The sequence below is a fragment of the Euprymna scolopes genome, chromosome 34, assembly GCF_053919585.1.
Source record: "Euprymna scolopes isolate OS-2025 chromosome 34, ASM5391958v1, whole genome shotgun sequence".
Classification (NCBI taxonomy): Eukaryota; Metazoa; Mollusca; class Cephalopoda; order Sepiida; family Sepiolidae; genus Euprymna; species Euprymna scolopes.
Window position 1 is genome coordinate 25851816 of NC_136515.1, and position 25531 is coordinate 25877346.

Below are 25531 nucleotides of genomic sequence, written 5' to 3' on the forward strand. Positions count from 1 at the left end.
AAGAAAAAAGAAGATTTTCAGCTACTTTAGTAAAAAAAGAGTTACTCACCTGAGAACAATGAGTTAAGATTTGCTAGATAATTTTTATTTTACTCTTAGTTATTAACCCCTCTGCAGTGAAGATTGAACCTTCAACCTCCAAAAGACTGTCACTTAGAACTGATTGTCATTTAGCAACTTTATCCGTTGCACCATGTGTCACTATAAACATGTGGTGCAACAAAAATTAGCGATTACATCAGTTAACAGTAATCCATTTGGATTCAAATAATTCAAGTAATTCAAATTATAAATCCACAAAATTTCGTTTGATTCAATAAGAAAATGTCTTTTCAATAATTTTTTGAAATTTTATTTAACAATTAAGCAAAAAACCACTATGACTGACGAATAAGATGCAATTATTATTGATAATTCTTTTTTTTTTTTTACTTTAGTCTTATGTTATTAGGATTGGATATTGTATCTCATAAAATTAAAACCAAAGTTAAAAATAAAGGAAAAAAAAAAAATTATTATTACATGCATACAAGGTATACCCATGGCATGCATGTTTCTAGCTTTTAGCCGTCATCGAACTCATGACACCAGCATTCACAGTCTGGTGTTCTACAAGTGAGCTCCAATGACTCATCACTTGAATGCATGGTTTTTATATCGCTTTTAAATTTAAGATTTATTGTTGGTGTTTTTAGCGATATAACAACTTTGAAACGCTGTTATTTGTTTACTTTCCGCTACTTTAGCGTTTTTTTTTAGGCTATAAGCTCCTTTTTTGTCATTCATATATATATATATATATATATATATATATATATATATCCTTTTATTATTTTTCTTTTGCCTCCTGTTCCCCTTACCTCACCCTTTTTTTTAACCAAGTAAGATCTTTGACTTACTTGTAGTTTCATTAAATACTTTTATATGCAAAATCCGATCCTGCATTTTGCTAATTCCTGCCCTCTGATGAGAAGGAGAGTATTTCTTCGAAACTCCGCGGATTAAGGACTATCCACTTATCTTGTGCTTCCTTCTTTAAAATTAAATATGTTTTTAACTCTTTTTCAAGATGTCTTTTAACATGTTTTATTAATCATTTGTTCTTCATATATATATATATATATATATATATATATATATATATATATATATATATATATATATATATATATATATAAATGAATTGCCCCTTAATTGTACTAGCCTGGGTGCCTGACGTTGCCCGGGTACTTGGAGGTGTTTGTTGAGTAAAAAAAAAAATAAAATAAAAGTGGTTGTAAGCTGGCAGGCTCGAACTCATACCGCGAAGGAGGAAAAGAATTGAAAAAAAAAACATGATGTCTTTGCCGTTACGTCCATTGCCAAACCGGAAGTGGCGAAGGATAGTCAATCGAAAAGATGGGATGATTTTCGAAAATATCGGTGAAAAAAGCAGCCTCTCCTTGTAGAAAAGTGCCCAGTTAAGGATTAAGGAATTAATGTTCTTAGCTAATTTTTCGATATTTGTTGTCCAAAGGGTTGATCTTCAAATCGATACTGATCTTGTGAAAATCTGCCGTTTCTGTCGAAAGTTTTAGGCATACATATATGATGATTGCAACGTCTTGTCAGACGAGTGCCACTCCCTCAGACACTAAAATCCATGAGCCCAAAAATGACTTTTTTTAATTTTTAGTCCTACCTGAATTCACACGCTCAAGCAGGCATGACACTGAAGATGATCGTTGAGATCAATTAATTGTAATAATTTGAAATGCTGGAAGCCTCTACACATCACAACTTTTCCATCGCTACAGGACCATTTTTATAGACAAATGGCTGAGGGAGTATCTATACACAGATGATGTTACAGAGTCTGAGCTTTGTATGGCAGCTAAATCTCTCTCTCGGTTCAAAATGTTGAGATCCAGCAACAAGCAAGAGCAAGATAGCCAGCAACAAGTTAAACTGCAGACCAGCTTAATGCAGGTACTGGTCTCCCGCTTTATGGTTTTTTTAAATCAGAGATTTGCTTCTCCTAGAAAGGTTGCCTTCACCATGGCTTACGGGAGCCCTATCCACCCCAACACACGCACATACATACACGTACGGTGCTAGTTGGCCGTTGACCCGGAAAAAGGGTTCATTTGCCCTTTGGAAGGTCTTGTTTTTAATCCTTCAGGGAGACTAGCCACTCTCCTCACCAAACAAGTCTGGTAGGGGAACCAGTTTAGTCGCAGGTGACTGAACCATGAGGCAGGTAGTACTAATACATACATACATACATACATACATACATACACACATACATACATACATACATACTGTGACGTGCCCCTTCTGACGTTTGCTTTATTAACTGATCATGATAAATTAAAAAAAAAATTCTCAGTTCACGTGGAAGGCTGCTAGGGTTCTACATGCCAGTCCGTATTTAATTGACTTCCTCTCTCAAAAAGTGCATTTTAAAAGGGGATAATAATTATCTGTCTTTCTTGACTTAAACCGTGACCATCGTCATAGATGGCTTGTCAGCTGAAAAATGACGTCACCGCCATAGGTCCTAGCATGCAAGATAAGTGGAACACAGACTGTCGATAATGAGCAGACATTTTTTTACAGAAAGCGTTAGAAAACTTCAAAATTGGATTAAAAAAGATAAACACTTGTACTGAAACTCATCCAATATTAATAATAAAAATATTAATAATAAAAAACGAATTGAAAGGGAGAAAAGTTGTTAAAATGTTTAAAAAGAAAAGGAATACGATTTGATTTGTATGAAACTAAAGTTTATTCAATAGAAATAAATAAAAATGAACAATAAAAATTTTTTAAATCAAAAAAACAATATTTAAAAAATCAAAACTGAAAAACAAACGATAAATTAGTTTAACTGTAATACGAACAATAAATTAGTTTAACTGAAATACGAACAATAAATTAGTTTAACTGAATAACAAACAATAAGTTAAAAATTAAATTCAAACAAATGTTCGTATAAACAAAGGCAGAAATATTTCAAACATTGAATATTAAAACTTTTCAAAAATCTGTTGTAGAATTTAATTAAAAGTTTGAATTTTTCTTTTTCTGATATTTTTATTTTACTAATATTGTCATTCTCTTTGTGACAAAAATTGTTTATAAGGGAATTCGATAAACTCCATACCAGCATTTTTTCAATTTGCTGAATAGCGTGACCCTTATCACAAGAGTCAACATGAAATAATCGATTTTGATCAGCCAAAATATTTAAAGTTATGTACATGGCTAATTTTCTCTGATGAATCGAATGTAAAAAAGAATTGCATTTTGTAAGTTTGTTTATAACTATATAAGACAAAATTATTAGTTATATCATTCGGGGATAGCAGAGAACCTCTGTTAATATCCTGAAAGTAGCTGTTTAATTCAGCTATTTCTTCAATAGCCTCTCTCCCGGATATTAAATTTTTGCAACTATTGCATTTCAGTTTTTTGAAAACTGCATGTCAGCAATAACTTGCTAAGTATAATATAACAGGAAGTACTTCCTTGCATCGATTAATATCATCTTCTGTTACATCTATGTTAAATTTATAAACATGTAACTCTTGCTCCCTTGTCATTTGATCCCAGTTAGTTTCTTTTAAATTTTTCAATTCAATAGTTCGATTGTTAATTGGTAAGCTCAATTTTAAAACTGACAACATTCTGATTTTTTTTTCACATTCATACACCTGACGTATCGATATATTATACTGATCTCCACTAAGTTGTCGATACTGGCCAAACCTTGCCTCAAGGTTATCCGTCTGAAACTTTCCTGGTAATATATACACCATGTTCAGTACATTTATACAATATTTACTCAATTCTAAAATTGCGTAAGTAGTATGGTGCAAAGCAGTATATGTTTCCTTTGTTAACTTACCAGTTCTTCCAGGAATGCTATTCCCAGTTTCTAACCAGTCACAGAACATATTTAGGAAACTATAATTATCACTATTTAATGTAAGTGGATTAGCATATTTATTACGAAGTCGACAACCTTTATATGGTGTTTTCACATTCAGTATTGTCCACCAAATATAAAATATTTGAATGTATTCTGCGATTTCTGCATAATTTGGCAAGCATTCCTGTTTTCCTAAGGTATGCAAACATTGAATAGTATATCCATTGAAAATTTGCAAAACTAAATTAACATTTTCCCTTTCAAAAGTAATCAGAGAAAGAGCTTTTGAAGTCAACTTATAGCAATATTTCACAAGTGATTGAGATTCTAGGGCATAAAGTTTATGTAAACTAGAAAATGGAGCACTTTGGATGTTATCTAATTCATGATTTCCATTATAACAAAACTTTGGGAACATCATGCATTTACGTTCATCTTTTTGGCCAAGACAATTGTTTCTAATGCATTTTAATATATGCACTGAGTCGAATAACAATAAAAGAGGGCTAGACGTTCTAACTGGATGAGGATATACAATTGAAAGCTTTGATGGGCTACAAAAGAAAGACATAGCTTTTTTATTTATTGCATTATTATCTGTTATAACAGATAATACTTTAAACCCTATATCTTCTAAGCCAATTATTACACGTTTAATTATGTCAAATAAGTTTTTAGCTAGAAGACATTTAGTTGGCATAACATGCACAACATCCTTATATTGTGAGAATACACTGCTAAGCATAAAAGCAAATTCACTTGTGGCAGGTTCATTGCTGTTGTTAGCTCAGCCAACAATATTACCACCTTTATAATCAAGATAAGGTTTGAGATGTATTTCATCAACAAGTAAAGATACTGTGATGTCATTCTGTATTAGTAACATGAACTTACTTTTAATATACACGAGAAAATTGTTATCGTGTTGTTCAATGGCAGGATTCATAGAAGTTGATAAGGTTAATCTTTGAATGGTTGAATAGCATGGTAAAATTGCATTTTTAGTGTCTCTTAACAGTCTGTACCCTCTAGGGGAGAAAATATCATCATTTCACTCGAATAATTAACCTTATTCATTGTCATTATGTTAATTTGTTCATATATTTAAATAATTCATCTTGCACTAATAGCAAAAATGATAAGATTAATTTTAATAAAGAACTTATATTAGAAGTTTTCATTTCCTGTTCTTCGATGTCCATTTTTTTTCATGTTTTCCATCAAAATCTGCAGAGAATTTTCCTCTGTTACATGTTTAGGAATTCTATACTCCCCTATAGCACTCATTTCCGCATCACTACAGAATACTCTAACGGACAAGTCCGGTTCAATCACCATAGACATTTTTATTTTGGGGCATGGGCATCTCTTTATATGGCATATAATGATGGTATTGTCTTGCCTAATAGAAGTCCAATAATTTTTATCTATAAACGTTAATTTTTTTTCTAAATCATCAATATTATGGAAAGTTTTACGTTTCCGTAACTCTGACCCGTCAGCAACACTTTCACATAATGCACGCTTAATAGCAGAATTTTCTAAACGCATTTTCTTTGCATTAGGAGAATTTTCTAAACGCATTTTCTTTGCGTTAGGAGTGGTTGATGACGATAAATAGGAGAGACAGTTTGGTAATATTCGAGGAATAGCACCATCCTTAAGATAGGGATTTTTTAATTTAACACTAATTGTCTTTCCAGTCCTTTCATCAAATGCTGATGCCTCTCGCTGTATGTCTTCAGGTCGAAAATGAAGTTCACATACCTAAAGAAATAATTTAAAAGAAAATCGTAGCATGTTTGACTTAATACAAAAAAAAAGAAGAAAATTACATGACAAAATACGATAAAATAAAAAAAATAAGGTAAATGTGCAGAATTAGTCCACCCTCGAAAAATCCTTTTAAATTACCACTTTTATAGGTTTTCGGGGGTGCGGAAAACGAAAATAACGTTTAAAATTACGGCAAATTAGTAGTTTCCAAGAGATGTTAGTTAAAAACAAAAAAGGCGGGGATAATTTAACCTAAAACGACTACCCACTTTATGGCCAATTTTTTTTTTATATGAGCAACGAGCAATTTTTTTTAAAATTACATTTTCGCCTCAAACAAGGCGAAGTGCCTCTTTGATGTAGGAATGAACACAACTAAACGTAAAATGAGCACCTACAGTTGACCTCCTCTCCCCGACAAAAATTCTGTTTATACTTTTTGAAAGGGGGTGCTCATTTTACGTTAAACTGTGTTCATTGTATGTTGACTCCCAACCCCCAACATAAAGGTGGCCATACTCATTTTTCTTCGCTTTTATTTGTTAAAAAGAAAGCGCCCTAAAAAAATCAATGGCCATAAAGTGGATGCTCATTTTACGTTAAATTTTTATAGAAAAGTGATCCCCCATTTTTTAAAACTAACATTTCTTCATATCTTGGAAACTACTCGTTTGCCGTAATTTTAAACCTTATTTTCGTTTACAGCGCCACTAGCAGTATCAGAATTTGGGGGGAATTTTTGACAACCCTAACACAAAACTGCGAATAACGTATACAAAACTCGTAATTTCTCCGTTTAAAGTTTATTTTCTTTATGGAATATACTTCCAAAATAATCTATTAAAATTGTTTAAAAAAATAATAGAAACATTATTGTTTTATTGCCGGCATTTTGTAAACACTTTTTTAAAATAAAAAATATTTCTATTATTTTTATAAACAATTTTAATAGTTTATTTTGGAAGTACATTCTCCAAAATTCTGACACCTCCAGGGCCATGACATTTACCACAAATAATTTTATTAATAAGCTTTTGGGATAACAAAAACGGTCATAAACGTAAAAAACAAGTTTAATCTATTTCACGCTGACATAAATATTGCACAATAAAATAGTTGAACTAAAAAGATAAATGATTTTTCTATTCTAGAATTATTTAAACAATGAATTCCGTTTTTACGATATCGCTTTTATTAAATTGTTAGGTGAAAGTACATAATATTTTCACCATACTCCCCATTTTAAATAAGTTTCTAAGTAATAATAACTTAAATTACCTGTAAAATTCATTTTTTATATACATACTTTCATTTTTATTTTAAAATACATTCTGAAAAATAAATAAAAATAAAAAAGGCACGTTTTTAAAAAAAAAAAATATCTCAAACATTTTAAAACTTACTCTGCTATATTTAGATGGAGTAAAATCCTTTCTTTTTATTACATTAATCCACTGGTAAATTATTTCCTTTTTTTGGGGAAATGAAAACACGGTAACTTTTGGTCCATTTTCGTAGTTATCTTGGCATTTTGGAACTATACATCTCGACGGCATGTTTAAATTTATTTAACCCTCCAAAACTTTAAACCAACTTCCGGTTTAGTCATGAAACACGTGACCAAATTTCAACAGACCGATGTTCATGACATCACCAGACTAAATTATAGTCGTCGCTAGGCCATCATATTACGGTAGCCATGCTTAAACACGGTCTATAGGCTTGTGGGTTATATAGAATAGATATCAAATGGATAGATAGATTTATTTAGCAATCGGCTGTCAGTCGCTGTAAGAAATGATAAGTCAGAGAATTTCAGCATATATTTTTAACATGAAAAGTAATCAATTCAACATGTGTGTATATATATATATATATATATATATATATATATATATATATATATATATATATATATATATATATATACTAGCAAAAGTACCCATCGTTGACTGGGTTCAAAAACAGTCTAGAGAAAATGGACTCTGATTTTATGAAAGTATGATAAGTTATGAAAAGGAAGGGTTGTAAAGAGATAGCTTCGAATTTAGGGGTATCAAAACCAAAGCAAAATATGATGAAAGTAAAAATAAAATAGATAAACCCCATAATTTATTATACCATACCTGTTCACACTGAAACACTTATCACAATATTCTGTGGATATATATTAAAAAACCTTGTTAAACTTTGTGACATATTTCCATTCTATGGAGGTCAGGCGCGAACGAACACCCCATAATTTTATTATACCATATTTCTTCAAACTGAAACATAATTGTCAAAGTATACTTATGCAGATAGATATGAAAAGTCTTTATTAAAGTTTGTGCCTATTTCCATTCTATGGAGGCTAGGCGCGAACGCAGACCCTCACAATTTTATGATACCATCCCTATTTAAGTTAAAACATACTTATCAAAGTGTTATTATGTACATCTATATCAAAAACACTTGTAAACGTTTTTTTTTAATTTTAAATCTTTTTATTTCCATACTTTGTGGACTAGGCGTGAACGCAGACCCCACAATTTTAATGAACCACCGTTCTGCCAGATCAAACATACCCATTCCTGTGTCTCGATACATCTTTATCATTATATGTGATCAGTTTTCTATAATAGTCAACCATACACACACACAGACATTCAGCTTTATATTATATATATATATATATATATATATATATATATATATATATATATATATATATATATTTTATGGAGTGATTTGTCACTTATCAATGTTTTTGTATTATTATTATTATTATTATTATTATTATTATAATTATTATAATCATTATCATTATTATTATTATCATAATTATTATTATTATTATAATTAGAATTATCATTATTAATTTTATTATCAATATTATCATCATTATTATTACCATCATTATTATTATCATTATTATTATCATTATTATTATTATTATTATTATTATCATTATTATAATCATCATCATTATTATGATTATCATTATCATTATTACTATCGTAATTATCATAATTATTATCATTATTATCATTAATATTATCATTATTGTTATTATCATAATAATTATTATTATCATTATTATTATTGTTATCATTATTATTATCATTTTTATTATTATCATTGTATCATTATTAATATTATTGTCATTATTATTATTATCAATATAATTATTATTATCATCATTATTTTTATCATTATAACTATCATTCTTCTTGTTATTATTATCATCCTTGTCATTATTCTTATTATCATCATTATTATTATCATCATTATTATTATCATCATTATTATTATTATCATTATTATTATCATTATTATTATTATTTTCATTATTCTAATCATCACCATTATTATTATCATTATCATTATTACTATCGTTATTATCATTATTATTATCATTATTATCATTAATATTATCATTATTGTAATTATCATAATAATTATTATTATCATTATTATTATCATTATTATTATTATTATTATTATCGTTATCATTATTATCATTATAATTATTATTATTATCATCATTATTTTTATCATTATTATTATCATTCTTCTTATTATTATCATTATTAATCTCCTTATCATTATTATTATCATCATTATTATCATTATCATCCTTATTATTATCATCATTAGTATTGTTATTATTATTATCATTATTATTATCATTATTGCTATCATCTTTATTATTATCATTATTATTATCATTACTGTTATTATTATCATAATCATTACTATTATTATCATCGTCATTATTATCATTATCATTAATTATTATCATTATCATTAATTATTATCATCATCATCAATATTATTATCATCATCAGTAGTATTATTATAATCATCATCATCATCATCATCATTATTATTATCATTATCATAATCATCGTCATTATGAATTTTATTATCATTATTGTTATCTTTATTATTATCATTATTATCATCATTATCATTATCATTATTATTATAATAATAATTACCATCATCATTATTATTATTAATACCATTATTATTATTATCATTATTATTATCATTATTATTATCATTATTATTACTATTATTATTATCATTATCATTATAATTATTATTATCATTATTATTATCATTATCATCCTTATTATTATCATCGTCATCAATAGTATTATCATTATTATTATCATTGTTGTTATCATTTTTATCATTATCATTATAATTACTATTATTATTATCATTATAAGTATCATTATTATTATCATCTTTATTATTATCATTATTATCATAATTACTATTATTATCATAATCATTATTATTATTATCATTGTCATTATTATCATTATCATTATTATTATCATCATCATCATTATTATTATCATCATCATCAATATTATTATCATTATCATAATTATTATTATCATCATCATTAGTATTATTGTAATCATCATCATCATTATTATTATCATTAACATTATTATTATCATTATGAATTTTATTATCATTATTCTTATCCATATTATTATCATTATTATCATTATTATCATCATTATTATTATTATTATAATAACCATCATCATTATTATTATTAATATCATTATCATTATTATTATTATTATCATTATTATCATTATTATTATCATTATTATTATAATTATTATTATTATGATCATTATTATTATCATTGTTATCATTATTATTATCATTATTATTATCATTATTATTAATATTATTATCATTATTATTATCATTATTATTATCATTATTATCATTATTATTATCATCATTATTATCATTATTAGTATAATCATTATTAATATTTTATTATTATCATAATTATTATTATTATTATCATTATTATCATCATCATTATTATTTCATTATTATTATCATTATCATTACCATTATTATTATTATCATTATTATATATTATTCTCATTATTATTATTATTATCATTATTATTATCATTAGTATTATCATTATTATCATTAGTATTATTATCATTATCATTATTATTATCATTATCATTATTGTCATTATTATTATTGTTAAGGATATTTTAGCATCGCCTCTTTGCAAGATTATATCATTTATTTGACTACCGTCAGCAAATTCGACAAAATTACTTTGTGGATTAAAGTTTGAATCAAATTGGTGATAACAAGTGCTGTAGCACCACAGTCTACGAGGAGATTTTTACCGTTTGTGGTATTGCCAAAGTTACATGTGAATAGAAATGTATGTTCTTCCTCAAAGTTCTCAAAATTTTTTATGGGTCCATTGTAGAGCGTTTATATCGACATTGGAAACTTTTGTGGTTGGGTCGTCCACAATTATAGCAGATAATTTTATTCTTTTTCTTGGGAAAATTACTTTTGGGGAACACGTTGCGGTGAGGTGCATAATTTTGTAGTGACTGTTTTCGAGAAGCATTTTTGAACTTCATAATATTGCTGGAGTTATTATTGTTCACAATCATCCGATTTGCCTCTTCGTAACTACGCAATGCCACTTTAAATTTGCTTAAATTTATGGATTTGTCTTTTTGCATTATAACAGTTGTAAATGGTTTAAAATCGGTTGGAAGTCCCTTGAAGATCATTGATATCAACAAGCTATTGCTTATTATTTCACCTGAGAGTTTTAAGGCATTGGCGGTTGTTTCTGCCCTTATAACATAGTCAGTAATCGTTTCATCCTTGTTACGTTTCAGAGACGTTAGTTCTGTATATAGTGATATAATTTTCGGTTTCCGTTTTGATAAATAATGTTCTCTTAATATGTTCAATGCTTTCCGTCCGTCATCAAAGGTGTCTTTTAAAATCAGAGACAGACTTCTATCGTCTAAGCATTGAATCAGTTCTGCAAAAGCAGTCTCATTCTTTTTGAGAAATTCGGGATTGTTAGGATTCTCTGTTGGAGATTGTATCACTTTGTGTAGTTTTCAAATTCTTAGATATCCCAGAAATTTTACCTGCCACAATTCGAATTTAGATTCTGATCCATCAAAGAAAAGACGTTGGCTGGGCCCATAACCTGTTAAGTTTTGAGACATTATGTTGAACAAAGATGGCGACGTAGTTCAGATCAGATCCTAAGTGTAATTGGCAGTAACCAAGATGGTGGCCAAGAATCAGATGCGGTCCATGACATAGTTAGCAGCGAACTGATTAAATCCAAAATTTGACAATTTTTGTAGTAGCTTTGGCACATTTTCATTGGTTGGTTTAGCACAGCCGGTGGTTATAAAAACGATTGGTGAATCTACTGGTCTCATACCCTCAAATAGTAGTCAAAAACAGTTTACAATTATTATTATTATTATTATTATTATTATTATCATTATTATCATTATCATCATTATTATCATTATCATTATTATATCATTGTAAGCGATGATGGGAGGTGGACAACTAAGGAGGAATAGAATCCTATGGTTAGAGGAAGTGATGAGAAGGAGTTTGAAGGATCTAAGGCAGATGAAATCATTGACTCTGAGACAATGGAACCAGTGAAAGGAGCAGATGTATGGAGAAGTGGTGATGAAGTTCGACCTTTTACTTCTGTAGAAAAAGAAGTACTTCAGAAGTTAAGAGAGGTTCCTCCTTGAGACGATATCATAGAGATTCCAAGTATGAAGAGTAGTGATAGGCGGAAGGTGAAAAGCGTTTTGGCAGAACAACCTTTTCCGGAACAATCAGTCTCAGCTGTATAAAGAATTACATGGTAGTAAACAGGCGGGAAATAACAACACTCCAAATACAAAAGATGCCAGGAAGTTCTGGTGTGGGATTTGGTCTGTCGAAGGGCGATATAATAAAAAGGCTAGCTGGTTCGGAGAGGTCAGAGAAAGGCTATCAGAAATGCAGCAGATGAAGAACGTTGAGATAACCATTGATGACGTTAAGGCTGGCATACGAAGGATGACAAACTGGAAGGCACCTGGTTCAGATGGAGTGATGGGCTTCTGGTTTAAACAGTTTCCATGCCTTTATCCACCTATAGCTGCTGCCATGCAAAGGGTTGTAGAGTCGGGAGATGTCCCTGATTGGCTTTTGAAGGGAAGAACAACACTGATTAGGAAAGATCCTGCAAAAGGAACAGATGCCAATAATTATAGATCAATTACATGTCTGCCATTGATGTGGAAACTGTTGACTGGAATATTTGCAGAGAAAATTCATGAACATCTTGAGAGTGATGGTGTTTTTCCAGATGAACAGACGGGGTGCCGGAAAGGCTCGAGAGGTACCAAAGAGCAACTACTAATTGGTAAAGCATTAATGCAGGATGTGAAAAAGAAGAAGAGGAGTCTGAGCGTAGCATGGATCGATTACAGAAAGGCTTATGACATGGTTCCTCATGAAGGTTACTGAGAATGTGGTAGGGCTTTTGGAGACAAGTATGGCTCAATGGAAAACGGTGCTGACAGCAAACAGGGAAGAGATGAGGTAGGTTGGCATTAAATGTGGAATATTCCAAGGAGATTCATTATCGCCACTTCTTTTTGTAATGATAATGATGCCACTAAGCATCCTCTTGAAGAGAGAAAAACTGGGGTATAATTTTGGATCTGGTGACAGACGCCTCAACCATCTACTGTTTATGGACGATTTGAAAATATTCGGTAGAAATGAAAAGGAAATGGAGAGACTGGTAGAACTTGTGGGGACATACTCAGAAGACATTGGGATAGAGTTTGGGATTAGTAAATGCACGGTGCTGGTGATGAAAAGAGGAGTAAAGGTTCATTCGAATGGAATAGTGCTGCCAAATGGAGAAATAGAAGATACAGGGTATAAGTATTTGGGAGTGTTGGAGGGTGTAGGCATCATGAACAGAGAAATGAAGGAGAAAGCCAGGAAGGAGTATCTTAGAAGAGTGAAACTAATTTCAAAGTCGAAACTGTATGGAGGAAACCTAATGAAAGCAGTGAATGCATGGGCAGTCAATGTTTTGAGATACAGTGTGGGAATTTTAGAATGGTCTGATAAGGATTTGCATGCCATGGATATCAAAACAAGAAAAGTTTTAGCAATGTTTGGTATATTTCACATTCGAAGTAGCGTAGCAAGACTGTGTCAAAAGAGGAAAGATGGTGGGAGAGGATTGAAAAGTGTAAGTCAATTGCGCACCTTGCAGCAGGATGTAGTGGACTTGGCCAGAGAGAGTACCGCAAAAGACACGATCGCATAGGACTCCAGATATATTGGGTGGTGTGTAAGAGGTTGGGGTGAAGTGTGTTGGAAAATGGTTTGAGGAGGTGCCTAATGAAGTGAGAACAAGTGAGGATGGCAAGGTAGAGGTATGGTGGGACAAAAGTGTCATAATGACCCTTGATCTTTAAAGCACCTGGTTTGAAGCCGGGATTGAGGGAAATCCTCTGGAAATGAATCCCATCCCTTTCCAGAGAGACGTTGATAAACGAAATCAGAATTATTATTATTATTATTATTATTATTATTATTATTATTATTATTATTATTATTATTATTATCTTGGTGGTCATTGACAAAGTCTCAAAAAAACTGGCAGATTGTAGACTTTTCAGTACCCTGGGACAGGAATATAAGAGAGAAGGAGACGAGAAGTGGAGCAATTATGCTCCATTGGCCTTGGAGAGAAGGCGTATACACGAGGTTAAAACACAAATAATCCCGGTCGTAGTTGGTACACTGGGAGTAGTATCAAGTTGTCTGGAAGGACAATTGAAAAAACTACAAATCTCCAATGTTTTAGGCGGCCTTCAGACCTCTGCAGTTGTAGGTACCACCAACATCCTTAGAAAAAACCCTTGATCTTTGAAGCTTCTGGTTTGAAACTGGGATTGAGGGAAATCCTTTGGAAATGAATCCCATCCCTTTCCAGAGAGACGTTGATAAACGAAATCAGAAATATTATATAATATTCTGCTCATTCCCTCCTTAGTTAGTTTGTATGTTACATTTTGATAAAGGGCAAATACTTTTTTTTGAAGGCCAAACTGCTAAAAAAAAAAAGGAACCCTGGGCAAGAATATGAGTGACCTCCCTTTGATGTAGCCTCGTTTTCGAATGTAATTGTCATAATATATAATCCTTGTTGTAATTTTGTAATGGTGTAAGCAAGGAACTCATACTAATTTTGATGTGCAGTGGTTTTTCACTGAAGAAAGAAGTCAGTGAAACGTTACGTAAAAAAAGAAAACTTTCGAAAGAAACGGGGGGGGGGGAGAACATTGTCTGTTAAGAGATACTGGACTGAAGGAGTAAATTAAAGATCGTCTCTTACAATGTGATTTTATTATTTGTATTGAACTATGTAGCACAATATTACTTTCTGAATATTTATTAGTACTTATTAATTAATCTTATTTGGGTCAGTTCTATATTTGAAATACAATGAACACTATTTTCATAGAAATGTTATGAAACTCATACTTGCTGTGTGTTATTGGTTTTTCTGTTCAAAATACTAATTTTTTGTGCTATCCAGGAAATATATCAGCTTTAACAAAACATATTTGTTAATTAAATATATTTCTTATTTCGGGTCCTGCTTATTGTTGTTGTTTTTGTTGTTACTGTTGTTGTTGTTGTTGTTGTTGTTGTTATTGATGTTGTTGTTGTTGTTGTTGTTAATACTATTACTATTACTACTATTAGTACTACAGCTGCTACTGCTACTAACATGTTCCGTCCAGTTGCATCGTTTTCCTAGTAAGTTTTGTTAATTTCTTGTTAAAAAAAGAGGAGGTAATGGCTGAGAAGATGGTATCATCACAAAAGAACACTACCCCCCCCCCCTGAATGGAGCATTGAAAGATGAAGCGAAACTGGAATCTTAGGAAAATCTCCATCATCCCAGTAATTATAGAAGCACCAGGCCCATGAAAATTAATTTCAAAACTACCTGGTGAATATACTCGGTGAACAAAGTGCAAGAGAGTATCAAACAATTGCGCTTAAAGGGACAGTTGGAATTCCCCCTCCCCCGACCACCAGCAAATCTCTTGGTTGAATGTTTTTAAATGGCAAGTGAATGTTTGTCACCCAGTAGAATGTCCCATTCCCAGTAAAAACAAGAAGTATAGACAAACAGATACAAAATCCCCATCAGTAATAGATACTCGCTGTGTTTATCTAGTGTTTTTCTTGTTAGAGACAATTTGCACGATGGAGAACAGTAGGCGCGGTCAAAAAATGGTAGAAAAACAAAGTTTTTTTTTTTTAAAACAAATTAAAATCTATATTATTTAATTGGAATTCATTATTGAGATGAGTATTATTTATTCATTTATCTATTAATTAATTATTACGGACTTTTATCCCCATCTTTCTTAGTTGTTGTTTCACGAGGTTTCGGCCAACTATTCCTCTGGCATTCGTCAGGTGATAACCGCGACGGGATAGGAACTCCAAATCTCCTAACTGCATTCTCAGCAATTACTGCCTTCCATAGTTGTTGTCGTCTCACCACGTTTTGGCCAAGTAAGCCTCTGACAGGTTTTGGGTAGGATTGAAACCGCTATCTTCAAACAATTCTCACCTGGACCATAGAGATTCAACGTCTCTATCCACTGTGCCATGGGTCCCAAAGGGCGATCAAGGTTAGGTTTTTGGTCTTATAAATCCACGTTTATTTATTATCTGATCTTCCATGGTTGGGTTCGTACCGAATGGTATTTATATTATTTTAATTGGAATTCATTATTGAGATGAGTATTATTTATTAATTTATTTATTGCGTAGTGAGACGACAACAACTATGGAAGACAGTAATTGATGAGAATGCAGTTAGGAGATTCGGAGTTCCTATCCCCTCGCGGTTACCACCTGACGAAGGCCAGAGGAATAGTTGGCCGAAACCTCGTGAAACAACAACTAAGAAATGAAATAATAGTCCGCAAAAATAAATTAATGAATAATACTCATCTCAAAGCATTATTTTGTAAGGTTTAATTTGAAATAACTTTGATATAATCGTCAAAAACCCGAAAAAAAAAACAACAGAAAAAAAAAAATAAAAAAAAAATGTCTTCTTTTATGATTAGGATGGATGCCACTGAAAGTCTCCTCCTCCTCCTCCTCCTACTCCTCCTTCTCCTCCTCCACCACCACCACCACCACCAACAACAACAACAAGAACAACAACAAGCACCAAGCACCACCACCTCCACCAAAAAAAAAAAAAAAATGATTATTCATTTAATAAAAAGTTATACAGCATTACTTGGTTTTCTAAAATTTTCAAATTTAATAAAAAAATAATCCAATGCGTCAAAATTACGTATAGGCGAAAAAAGGCGCGCGCGCGCGCACACACACACACACACACACACACACACACACACACACACACACACACACACACACACACACACGACATAACCACTGGTAATTTTATTTATACAGGAATTAATGCTATGGAATGTTCAGCATCTCTTCTAAACGATTTTAACTCTGAAGTGTGAAAAAAGTGTTACGTCCTTTCATTGTTGAAAGACATAAAGTTTGAGGGTTTGACCGATGTGTACTTTATAGGAAAAAGATGATTTGTATTGACTTTTGATTAGTTTAGTCTCTCCCCTTCTCCACCCTCTCTCTCTCTTCTATCTCTCTCTTTTTTCTCCCCCACGCAGAAAACGTGTTTGGGTAATTTATTTCTTACTTTGATCCAAGTTGGTTTGTTGTCTGATCACACCTGTTGTTTAAAATAGGGATCAGAGACTGCACACGACTAGGATGTGTGTGTGTGTGTGTGTGTGTGCGTGTGTGTGTGCGTGCGTGTGTGCGTGCGTGTGTGCGTGTGTGTGTGTGTGTGTGTGTTTTGTGTGAGGAGTGGGGATGGGGCCATAGCAGCAATTCCTTTAAATGGTCGGTCTTGAAGAGTTTTGAGAGCTTCCACCTGTCCAGTTATTTGTTCATAGCTGGCAAAGGGGTAGGCACTGACAAGAAGTCTTCTCAATAAAATATCTTACCGTTTTTTTTTTTACTAGAGAGTCACCGCTTATCAAGGCCGAAATGCCACTCGCTGATAAGGGTTATTGAGTTTCACATGGAGAGAACACTGTGATGATCACTAATGGTGGAAATTATATAGAAATCAATTGTTTGCGAGGACGGCTCAACAAGAATTTGTTTACATTGAACTTCAAAACGACAATCAGCTAGAAAATCATTTAAGTTAAGCACTACCTTCAAACATCTGCAAACAACTATAAATTCATGTATACTTAAACTATTCGTTGACATCTATGCTAATGACACGACCATCTATGGCAGCACACCAAAGGCCGTAAATGACAAAGTTCTCTCTGATTCTCTCTCCTCTGATCTTGAGCGTATGGTACAATGGGGAAACAGGTGACTGGTTGCTTTTAATGCATCTAAAACCAAGCTTCTATCTTTACATTATCAACGCTCTGATTCCTATCTGGCATCAGTTGAAATGGATGGCTCTCGTCTTGGGGAGGCTCCATGTTTTGACAAGCTTCTAAGATTAACCTTTACTCCTGATCTGAAATTGAACATGTACATCAAATCTGTTGCCAAGGTTTCTGGAAAAATGGTGGGATCCTTCTACCGCTCCAGTAGATATCTCACTGCTGATGCAATTCTCTATCTATATAAAAGTCAAGTACGTCCAAGGATGAAATACTGCTTCCATATCTGGGCAGGAGCTGCTAAAAACAGCCTATCCTGCCTTGACAGAGTACAAAATAGACTTTGTGGCTTAGTGGGGGATGCCCTTTTCTCTTCCCTGCAGCCTCTCTCCCACAGAAGGAATGTTGCGAGCCTGTCGTTATTTTATCGTTATTTCCATGGGAAGTGCTCGTCTGAGCTCCAATCTCTGGTCCCCCCTTACCAATCTTTCACGAAAAACACTCTTCTAGCTGAAACCACTGTCAACAATTTTCCCCACTCTTTATCTGTGCCTAAATCAAAACGTAAATTCCATGAACAAAGTTTCTTTCTCAGAAGTGCACGCCTGTAGAACTCTCTTCTGTTTGCCTGTTTCCCACCTGACTATAACTTGGATGTCTTCAAGTTCAACATAAACAAATTCCTGATAAATTGCCCCCTTAAGTAAGACACTTTATCAAATCTCCATTACTAACGATTACTATGATATTATCCCATTGATTACTGTACACCCAATAACACTTATCCCCGAGTGGCCTCTGGGCCTTGATAAGTGGTGACTTCCTTGTAAAAAAAAATGCTTTTTATTTAGAACTAGATTTTATATATATATATATATATATATATATATATATATATATATAGTCATCCACATATAGTCCTTAGTCCTCTTTCGCTGTGTCACGGCTCATCAGTGCGGCTAGACCAGCAATGACTTTAAACTAGGATTGAAAATCGATCGCCTCGGTGACAGTCAGCGCTTCTCACCGTTACGATATTTGGCTAATGCTGAGATGGGAATGTAAAAATACAATGTTTGAACATTGTCCAAACGCCTAAGCTCTATTTGTTTACACAAAAAACATTGATTTTAATGTTAGCGACAGTTTGTCATTTCGCTCCTCAATATACTTAACTAAGATAAGGAGCATTTATAGTCATCCACATATAGTACTGTGTTGTTGTACCACAGCTCATCAGTGCGGCTATATATATATATATATATATATATATATATAGGCCACAGAGGAGACAACCAAGCAAAAAATTCTAAGCAAAATTCATCCCAAAGCAGCAAAACTAAAGCTTCCTTACCATGGCACTATACATGCAAATTTGGGCATATTTTATTGGTTTGAAAATATAGGTTCTTTTTTACTAATTGTCATAAAATTTTAACCATAGAATAGTATTATAATCTTCAAAAAGCCTGTAAATTTTCATGTACTTTCCTCCCATAGAATCAGAAATATGAGCATTTCAATATTTAATTGGGCTACGACTATAGATATATATATCTATATATTTATAGATATGACACCTTATTTGGCAATTTTATAAGTTCGAAATCTCGGTGACTATTGGTCAGAATTTAACAAATGAAGGCTCGTTGGAAAGCTAATGACCTGAATTATGTAGTGGCTATGTGACATTTGCCCTTAAGGTAAATGTCACATTATTGTTTCGAAAAAAGTGGAGGATCACTTTTCTATATTAACTTTATGTAACATTAGCATCACTTTATGCCCACCTTTTTTTTTGGAGGGGGGGGTTAGTTATTATTTTTTAGGGGTGTTGTTTGTTGTGGCCTGGTAGACCAACACAAAACCTACTTTTAAAAACTTGTTTTCTAAAGGTTTTCGGGTGTGCTGAAAACGAATATCGCATTTAAATTATCCGCAAATAAGTATTTTTTCGTGTATTAAGCAAAATATGCATGCGCTTGCGCATACAACAATGGCCACCACTGATAACATAAAGAATTACATTGATTAATACCTGGAAAAATACTTATTTGCGGAAAAAAATTGTTTACAGTAGGTTTTGTGTTGGTCTACGAGGCAACAATAACCAAATAAACACCACCACCCCAAAAATTAACAGACCCCCCCCCAAAAAAAAAGATGGCTATAAATGGCTTTAACGTAGGTGTTCATTTTACGTTGAATTAATATAGAAAAGTGATCTCCTGTTTTTTAAAACTATAATTTCTTTATATCTTGGGAACTACTCGTTTCTTGGTATTTTAACTGTTTTTTTTTTTCGTTTTCAGCACCTCGAAAACCTATCATTTTAAAGAATTTTTTGTGGGTGGAAATATACTGCACCTTTACCAATATTTTAATCATAGTCATTTGTTTTCACAATTTTGCATATCAATTACAAAATATCTGATATTTCCCCCAAACCTCTGGCCTTGATGGAGGGGAGACTAAAACTTGCTACTATGGTTTCAAATGATCTGAAATAACAGCAAGAGGAGACTTGATTCCAAATATTTCTCATATGTTATATCTCCCATCTTTTAGAAATAAGATACAGTTATGAATATCTCCAGTATCAAATAATCTTTATACACTGTGAAATTTACTTTATGTATGAAAACCAAAGAGTGTAGATATAACATATGAGAAATATTTGGAATCAAGTCTCCCCTTGCTGTCATTTCAGATTATTTGAAACCATAGAAGCAAGTTTTAGTCTCCCCTCTATCAAGGCCAGAGGTGTTGGGTATATATATATATATATATATATATATATATATATATATATATATATATATATATATATATATATATATATACCACCTTTTTATGGCAATTTTATGAGTTCCAACCAAATCTCAGCGACTATTGATCAGAATTTAAAAAATGAAGGCTCGTTGGAAAGGTAATGATCTGAATTGTGTAGCTGGCTATGTTACATTTGTCCTTAAGGTCGTACATTAAGAGAATCATCCATAATCCAGAAACTATTTTTGGCACTTTTACAGCCATAAAATGTTTCAATCATAGTCGTTTGCTTTCCTAGTTTGACATATGAATTACAGAACATCTGATATTTCTCCAAAAACCTCTGGCCTTGATGAAGGGGAGACTATTTTCAAAAGAAGAGAGATATAACATAGGAGAAATATTTGCTGTTATTTCAGATTATTTGAAACCATAGAAGCAAGTTTTAGTCTCTCCTCCATCACGACCAGAGGTTTTGGGAATATATATATATATATATATATATATATATATATATATATATATATATATATATATATATGAACGTTTTATTTTTAATATTTATCATAACTTGTTTACTATAGCGTGCAAGTTTATTTTCGGTGCGACCATTTCGACGTGTTCTTGGTGTGTTTATTGTTGATCTAAACTGTCCTGCTTAGCAAACCCATAAATGCCAACGATATCTCGTGCTGAATCTTGTTAGACATTTTGCACTTTGTAAAACTTTTCTTTACATGGAATTTTATCTCTACTCTGCAGGACCCTATTTCCCACCAGAAATTACGCTATTACCCTATATGGAACCGTATCATTAAATTTTTCTTCTCAGGATCCGTAGTCATCTTTATGGTAAGTGACTATCCACTTATTATATGTTTCCTTTTCAGATTAAATATGTTTTTAACTCTTTTTCAAAGTGTTTTAACATGTTTTATTAACTATTTGCTCTTATATATATATATATATATATATATATATATATATATATATATATATATATATATATATATATATATATATATAACTTTGACTTTTTAAATAAATATTAGCAATTTTTTTTTTACACATACAGCCACTAATGTTTTGTGCTTATGGTTTAAAAATTGAGAATTACTGCTGGTTGGGAGATTTGAACACAGTTACAAAGCTAACATTGACTTCGTAAGCTAGCATCTTTTCACCAGATCACCGGCAATTAACACATAAATGTAAGGAAATTAAGTACCTATAAATGCCATGATGGCATACAAGTTCACAATAAACAGTCATAATTTGTCACAAGTATATTTTTTATACTAATATATATATATATATATATATATATATATATATATGTATATATAATAGTATATTTTTAATAATAAGGCTGACTGGGAAGCCATCAGGGAACTAATTAGAGATGCTCCATGGAAAAATATTTTCTCTCTCCCTGCTGAACAGTGTGCAAACGAGACCACTGACTGGTTCAAAACTGCAATCGAAGCGCATGTTCCCATGCGGAAATTTTATAGTAAGCCCCACTCTCCCCAATGGTTTACGTCGACTTGTGCAACTGCCATTACTCAAAAGCAGCATGCATACCGTAGGTTTAACCGACATAAGTCCAGTTCAAACAGACTGAAGTATATAGAAGCTAGAAATAACGTTAAGAAAGAAATAGCGACAGCTAAGAGAGAATTTACGGAAACCACTAAAAAGCGCATCGAAGCACAAAAACTAGGAACTCGAGACTTCTGGAAAATCCACAACAGTGTAGTAAATAATGGGCAATCGACAATTCCCCCACTAACCAACAATCACGAGGTTGTCTCCTCAGCAACCGACAAGGCTAACATGCTTGCCAGTCGGTTTGCCTCAAACTCCACACTGGACCCTTCCAACCACCCCCTACCTGACTTTCCTATGCGGACAGACGCCACACTAGACGATCTGAAAACCACCCCTGCTCAGGTGCATGCTATCATAAAAAACCTTGACACCTCAAAAGCATGTGGACCCGATCTTATCCCAGCTGTGCTATTAAAAAAGTGCTCAGCCGAAGTAGCTCCAGTTCTCTCTAAACTCTACAACAAATGTCTTAATGAAGCTTGCTTTCCGGGCTGTTGGAAAACTGCTTCTGTTGTACCAGTATTCAAGAATTCTGGTGAAAGGACAGACCCATCAAATTATCGCCCCATTAGCCTCCTTCCACTTTTTGCCAAAATATTTGAGACCATAATTAACCACGCTCTAATCCATCATCTTACAGATGCTAAACTACTGACTGACAAACAATATGGATTTAGACAAGCCCGTTCCACAGCAGACATCCTCACCGTGATCTCTGAACGTATATACCAATCACTGGACAAAGCGGGGGAAGGCAGAGCGGTAGCTCTAGATATATCTAAGGCTTTTGACAGGGTATGGCATGAGGGTCTCCTCAGTAAAATCAGATCATACGGTATCACTGGTAGAATACTTAACATAATTAAATCCTTCTTAGATAAGAGAAAAATCCAGGTAGTCCTCGACGGTCGCACATCTAAACAATATGATATAAATGCGGGAGTGCCCCAGGGTTCTATCCTTGGACCTCTATTGTTCCTGATATTCATAAATGACCTCCCCGACAACATTGCCTCTGAGATGGGTATATATGCTGATGACACTACACTCTATGGCAGACACGACAGGAAGACGAATGAACACATTTCTAAAGAAATGGCAGAAACACTAGAGGAAGACCTCCAATCTGTAGTGGAATGGGGACAAAAGTGGTTGGTCGCGTTCAATGCTGCCAAGACTAAACTAGTTTCATTCAATAATTACAAGAAACCCTCTCTACCACCAATAGCAATGGCCAACGACTCTTTATCTGAGAGTCCATCTTTCAAACTCCTTGGCCTAACGTTCACAGGAAACATGAGTTGGAACAATTACATTGAAGGCATTGCCAGGGCCGCTGCAAGAAAGGTGGGCTCTCTCTACCGTGCTAGAAAACTACTAACACCCGAAAGTATCCTGTACCTCTATAAGGCCACCATTCGCCCATGTATGGAGTATTGCTGCCACATCTGGGCTGGTGCATCTGCTACTAGTCTCTCGCTCCTTGACAAGGTTCAAAGGAGAGTCGCAAATCTGATAGGCCCTGAACTGGCATCTAAGCTTCAGCCTCTGTCCCATCGACGAAATGTTGCATCCCTCTGCCTGTTCTACAAGTATTTTAGTGGTGAATGCTCTGATGAACTGCAATCACTTGTGCCCCCACGACGCGAGCACCCTCGACAAACCCGACAGGCTACTAGATCCCACCCCCATACTGTAGAGGTCCCTAGATGTAAAAGATCTTTTTACTCCAATAGTTTCTTCCCCAGAACCGCAAGACTCTGGAATTCCATTCCAGGTCCCTGCTTCCCCAACAGTACTGACGTGCAGAAGTTCAAGTGTAACGTGAACCGACACCTTGCTGCCCAAATCCCTACATAGTACCCCAGTAGTTGTTGCCCCTGATAGTAGCCCCCTACACCAAAGTGGCAATTTGCCTTGTTTGGGGTGAAAATGTAATAAAAAAAAAAAAAAAAAAAAAAATTAAATACCTACAGACACTAGTGTTTCATCCTTTTTGGGAATCATCAGTGCAAGGTGTCACGATTAACGCCAGTCGATGGATTCGAACCCTGGCAATAAAAATCATGTCTGGCTTCATTAGCAAGGACCCGAACTATTCGGTTACCGACAACCACGAGAGATACAGTTGAAATGAAGCATTTATTCATTTTTTAAATGCTTTTAACGTCAATCAGAGTGATCTAGTCATTATATGACGAACTATGCATATATATATATATATATATATATATATATATATATATATATATATATATATATATATATATACAACATGTCTGTGTAGTTTATTTGCCATGAAATACACACTGTTTCACTGTCTCAAACGATGTTTATTAGTTGTGATAGTATACTTCATTTTTTTTTACTCAGTCAGTGAAGGAAAAATTCCACTAGACTGAGACCATTTTTATTTTTTTCTCAATACAAGATGCTCCTTTTTGGGAGACAGTATTTCTATCAAATTAAAAACCGATCTTGCGTTTAAATTTGCACTCGTGAGGAGACGAGTAAATAGTTTTATTCTGCATCAATGCTCCTATGTACATTATTCAATAAAAACCCTTGTTGCCATGGTGACTAGCTGGAAGTTTTGACTTATTATTTACGTAATTTGTTTATTTACGTCATCCTTTTACTTTCCTCTTACAACTTTTCATCTCGATCTTTCTTCCTCCTACCGCCTCCTACATTCAACGTGCAAGTAAGTAGGTTTATTATAGTTTTAGTATTATTAGGTTGGTGCAAAAACAATATCGTTTTCTCACATATGTTACTTTTATATATGATTTCTGAATTAATTCGTTGATATATATAGCCATGTTATATATCATTTTGAAGTGCGTTTTTCACTCTATCGAATCGTGTTATTCTTTACCGTTCTCAATCTCTTCATTCATTTTATTGCAGGCTTTTTAACAGCATGGACAAAATTCAAATCTGCACGATTTTCGTGTTCTAGTTCAAACTAGGCCGAAAAGCTGCCGAGACAGCTCATGATATCAATGATGCATTTGGTCCACGAACCACTAATGAACGTGTGGCACAATAGTGGTTCAAGAAATTTCGCAATGGTGAAGAGGTCCTCAAAGATGAAGATGCTCGTAGCCGGCCG

At 32.9% G+C, this 25531-nt stretch overlaps 1 protein-coding gene across 2 annotated transcripts in view; it reads left to right on the plus strand.

Annotated features, from left to right (window-relative positions):
• Window positions 1-25531, plus strand: part of LOC145259144 (anoctamin-7-like) — a 577044-nt gene that overhangs the window by 365655 nt on the left and 185858 nt on the right. For both annotated transcript variants that reach the window (XM_080116843.1, XM_080116844.1), the window contains one exon: window positions 21568-21657. In XM_080116843.1, the coding sequence (XP_079972969.1) occupies window positions 21568-21657 (90 nt within the window). The remainder of the gene's footprint in view (window positions 1-21567; window positions 21658-25531) is intronic.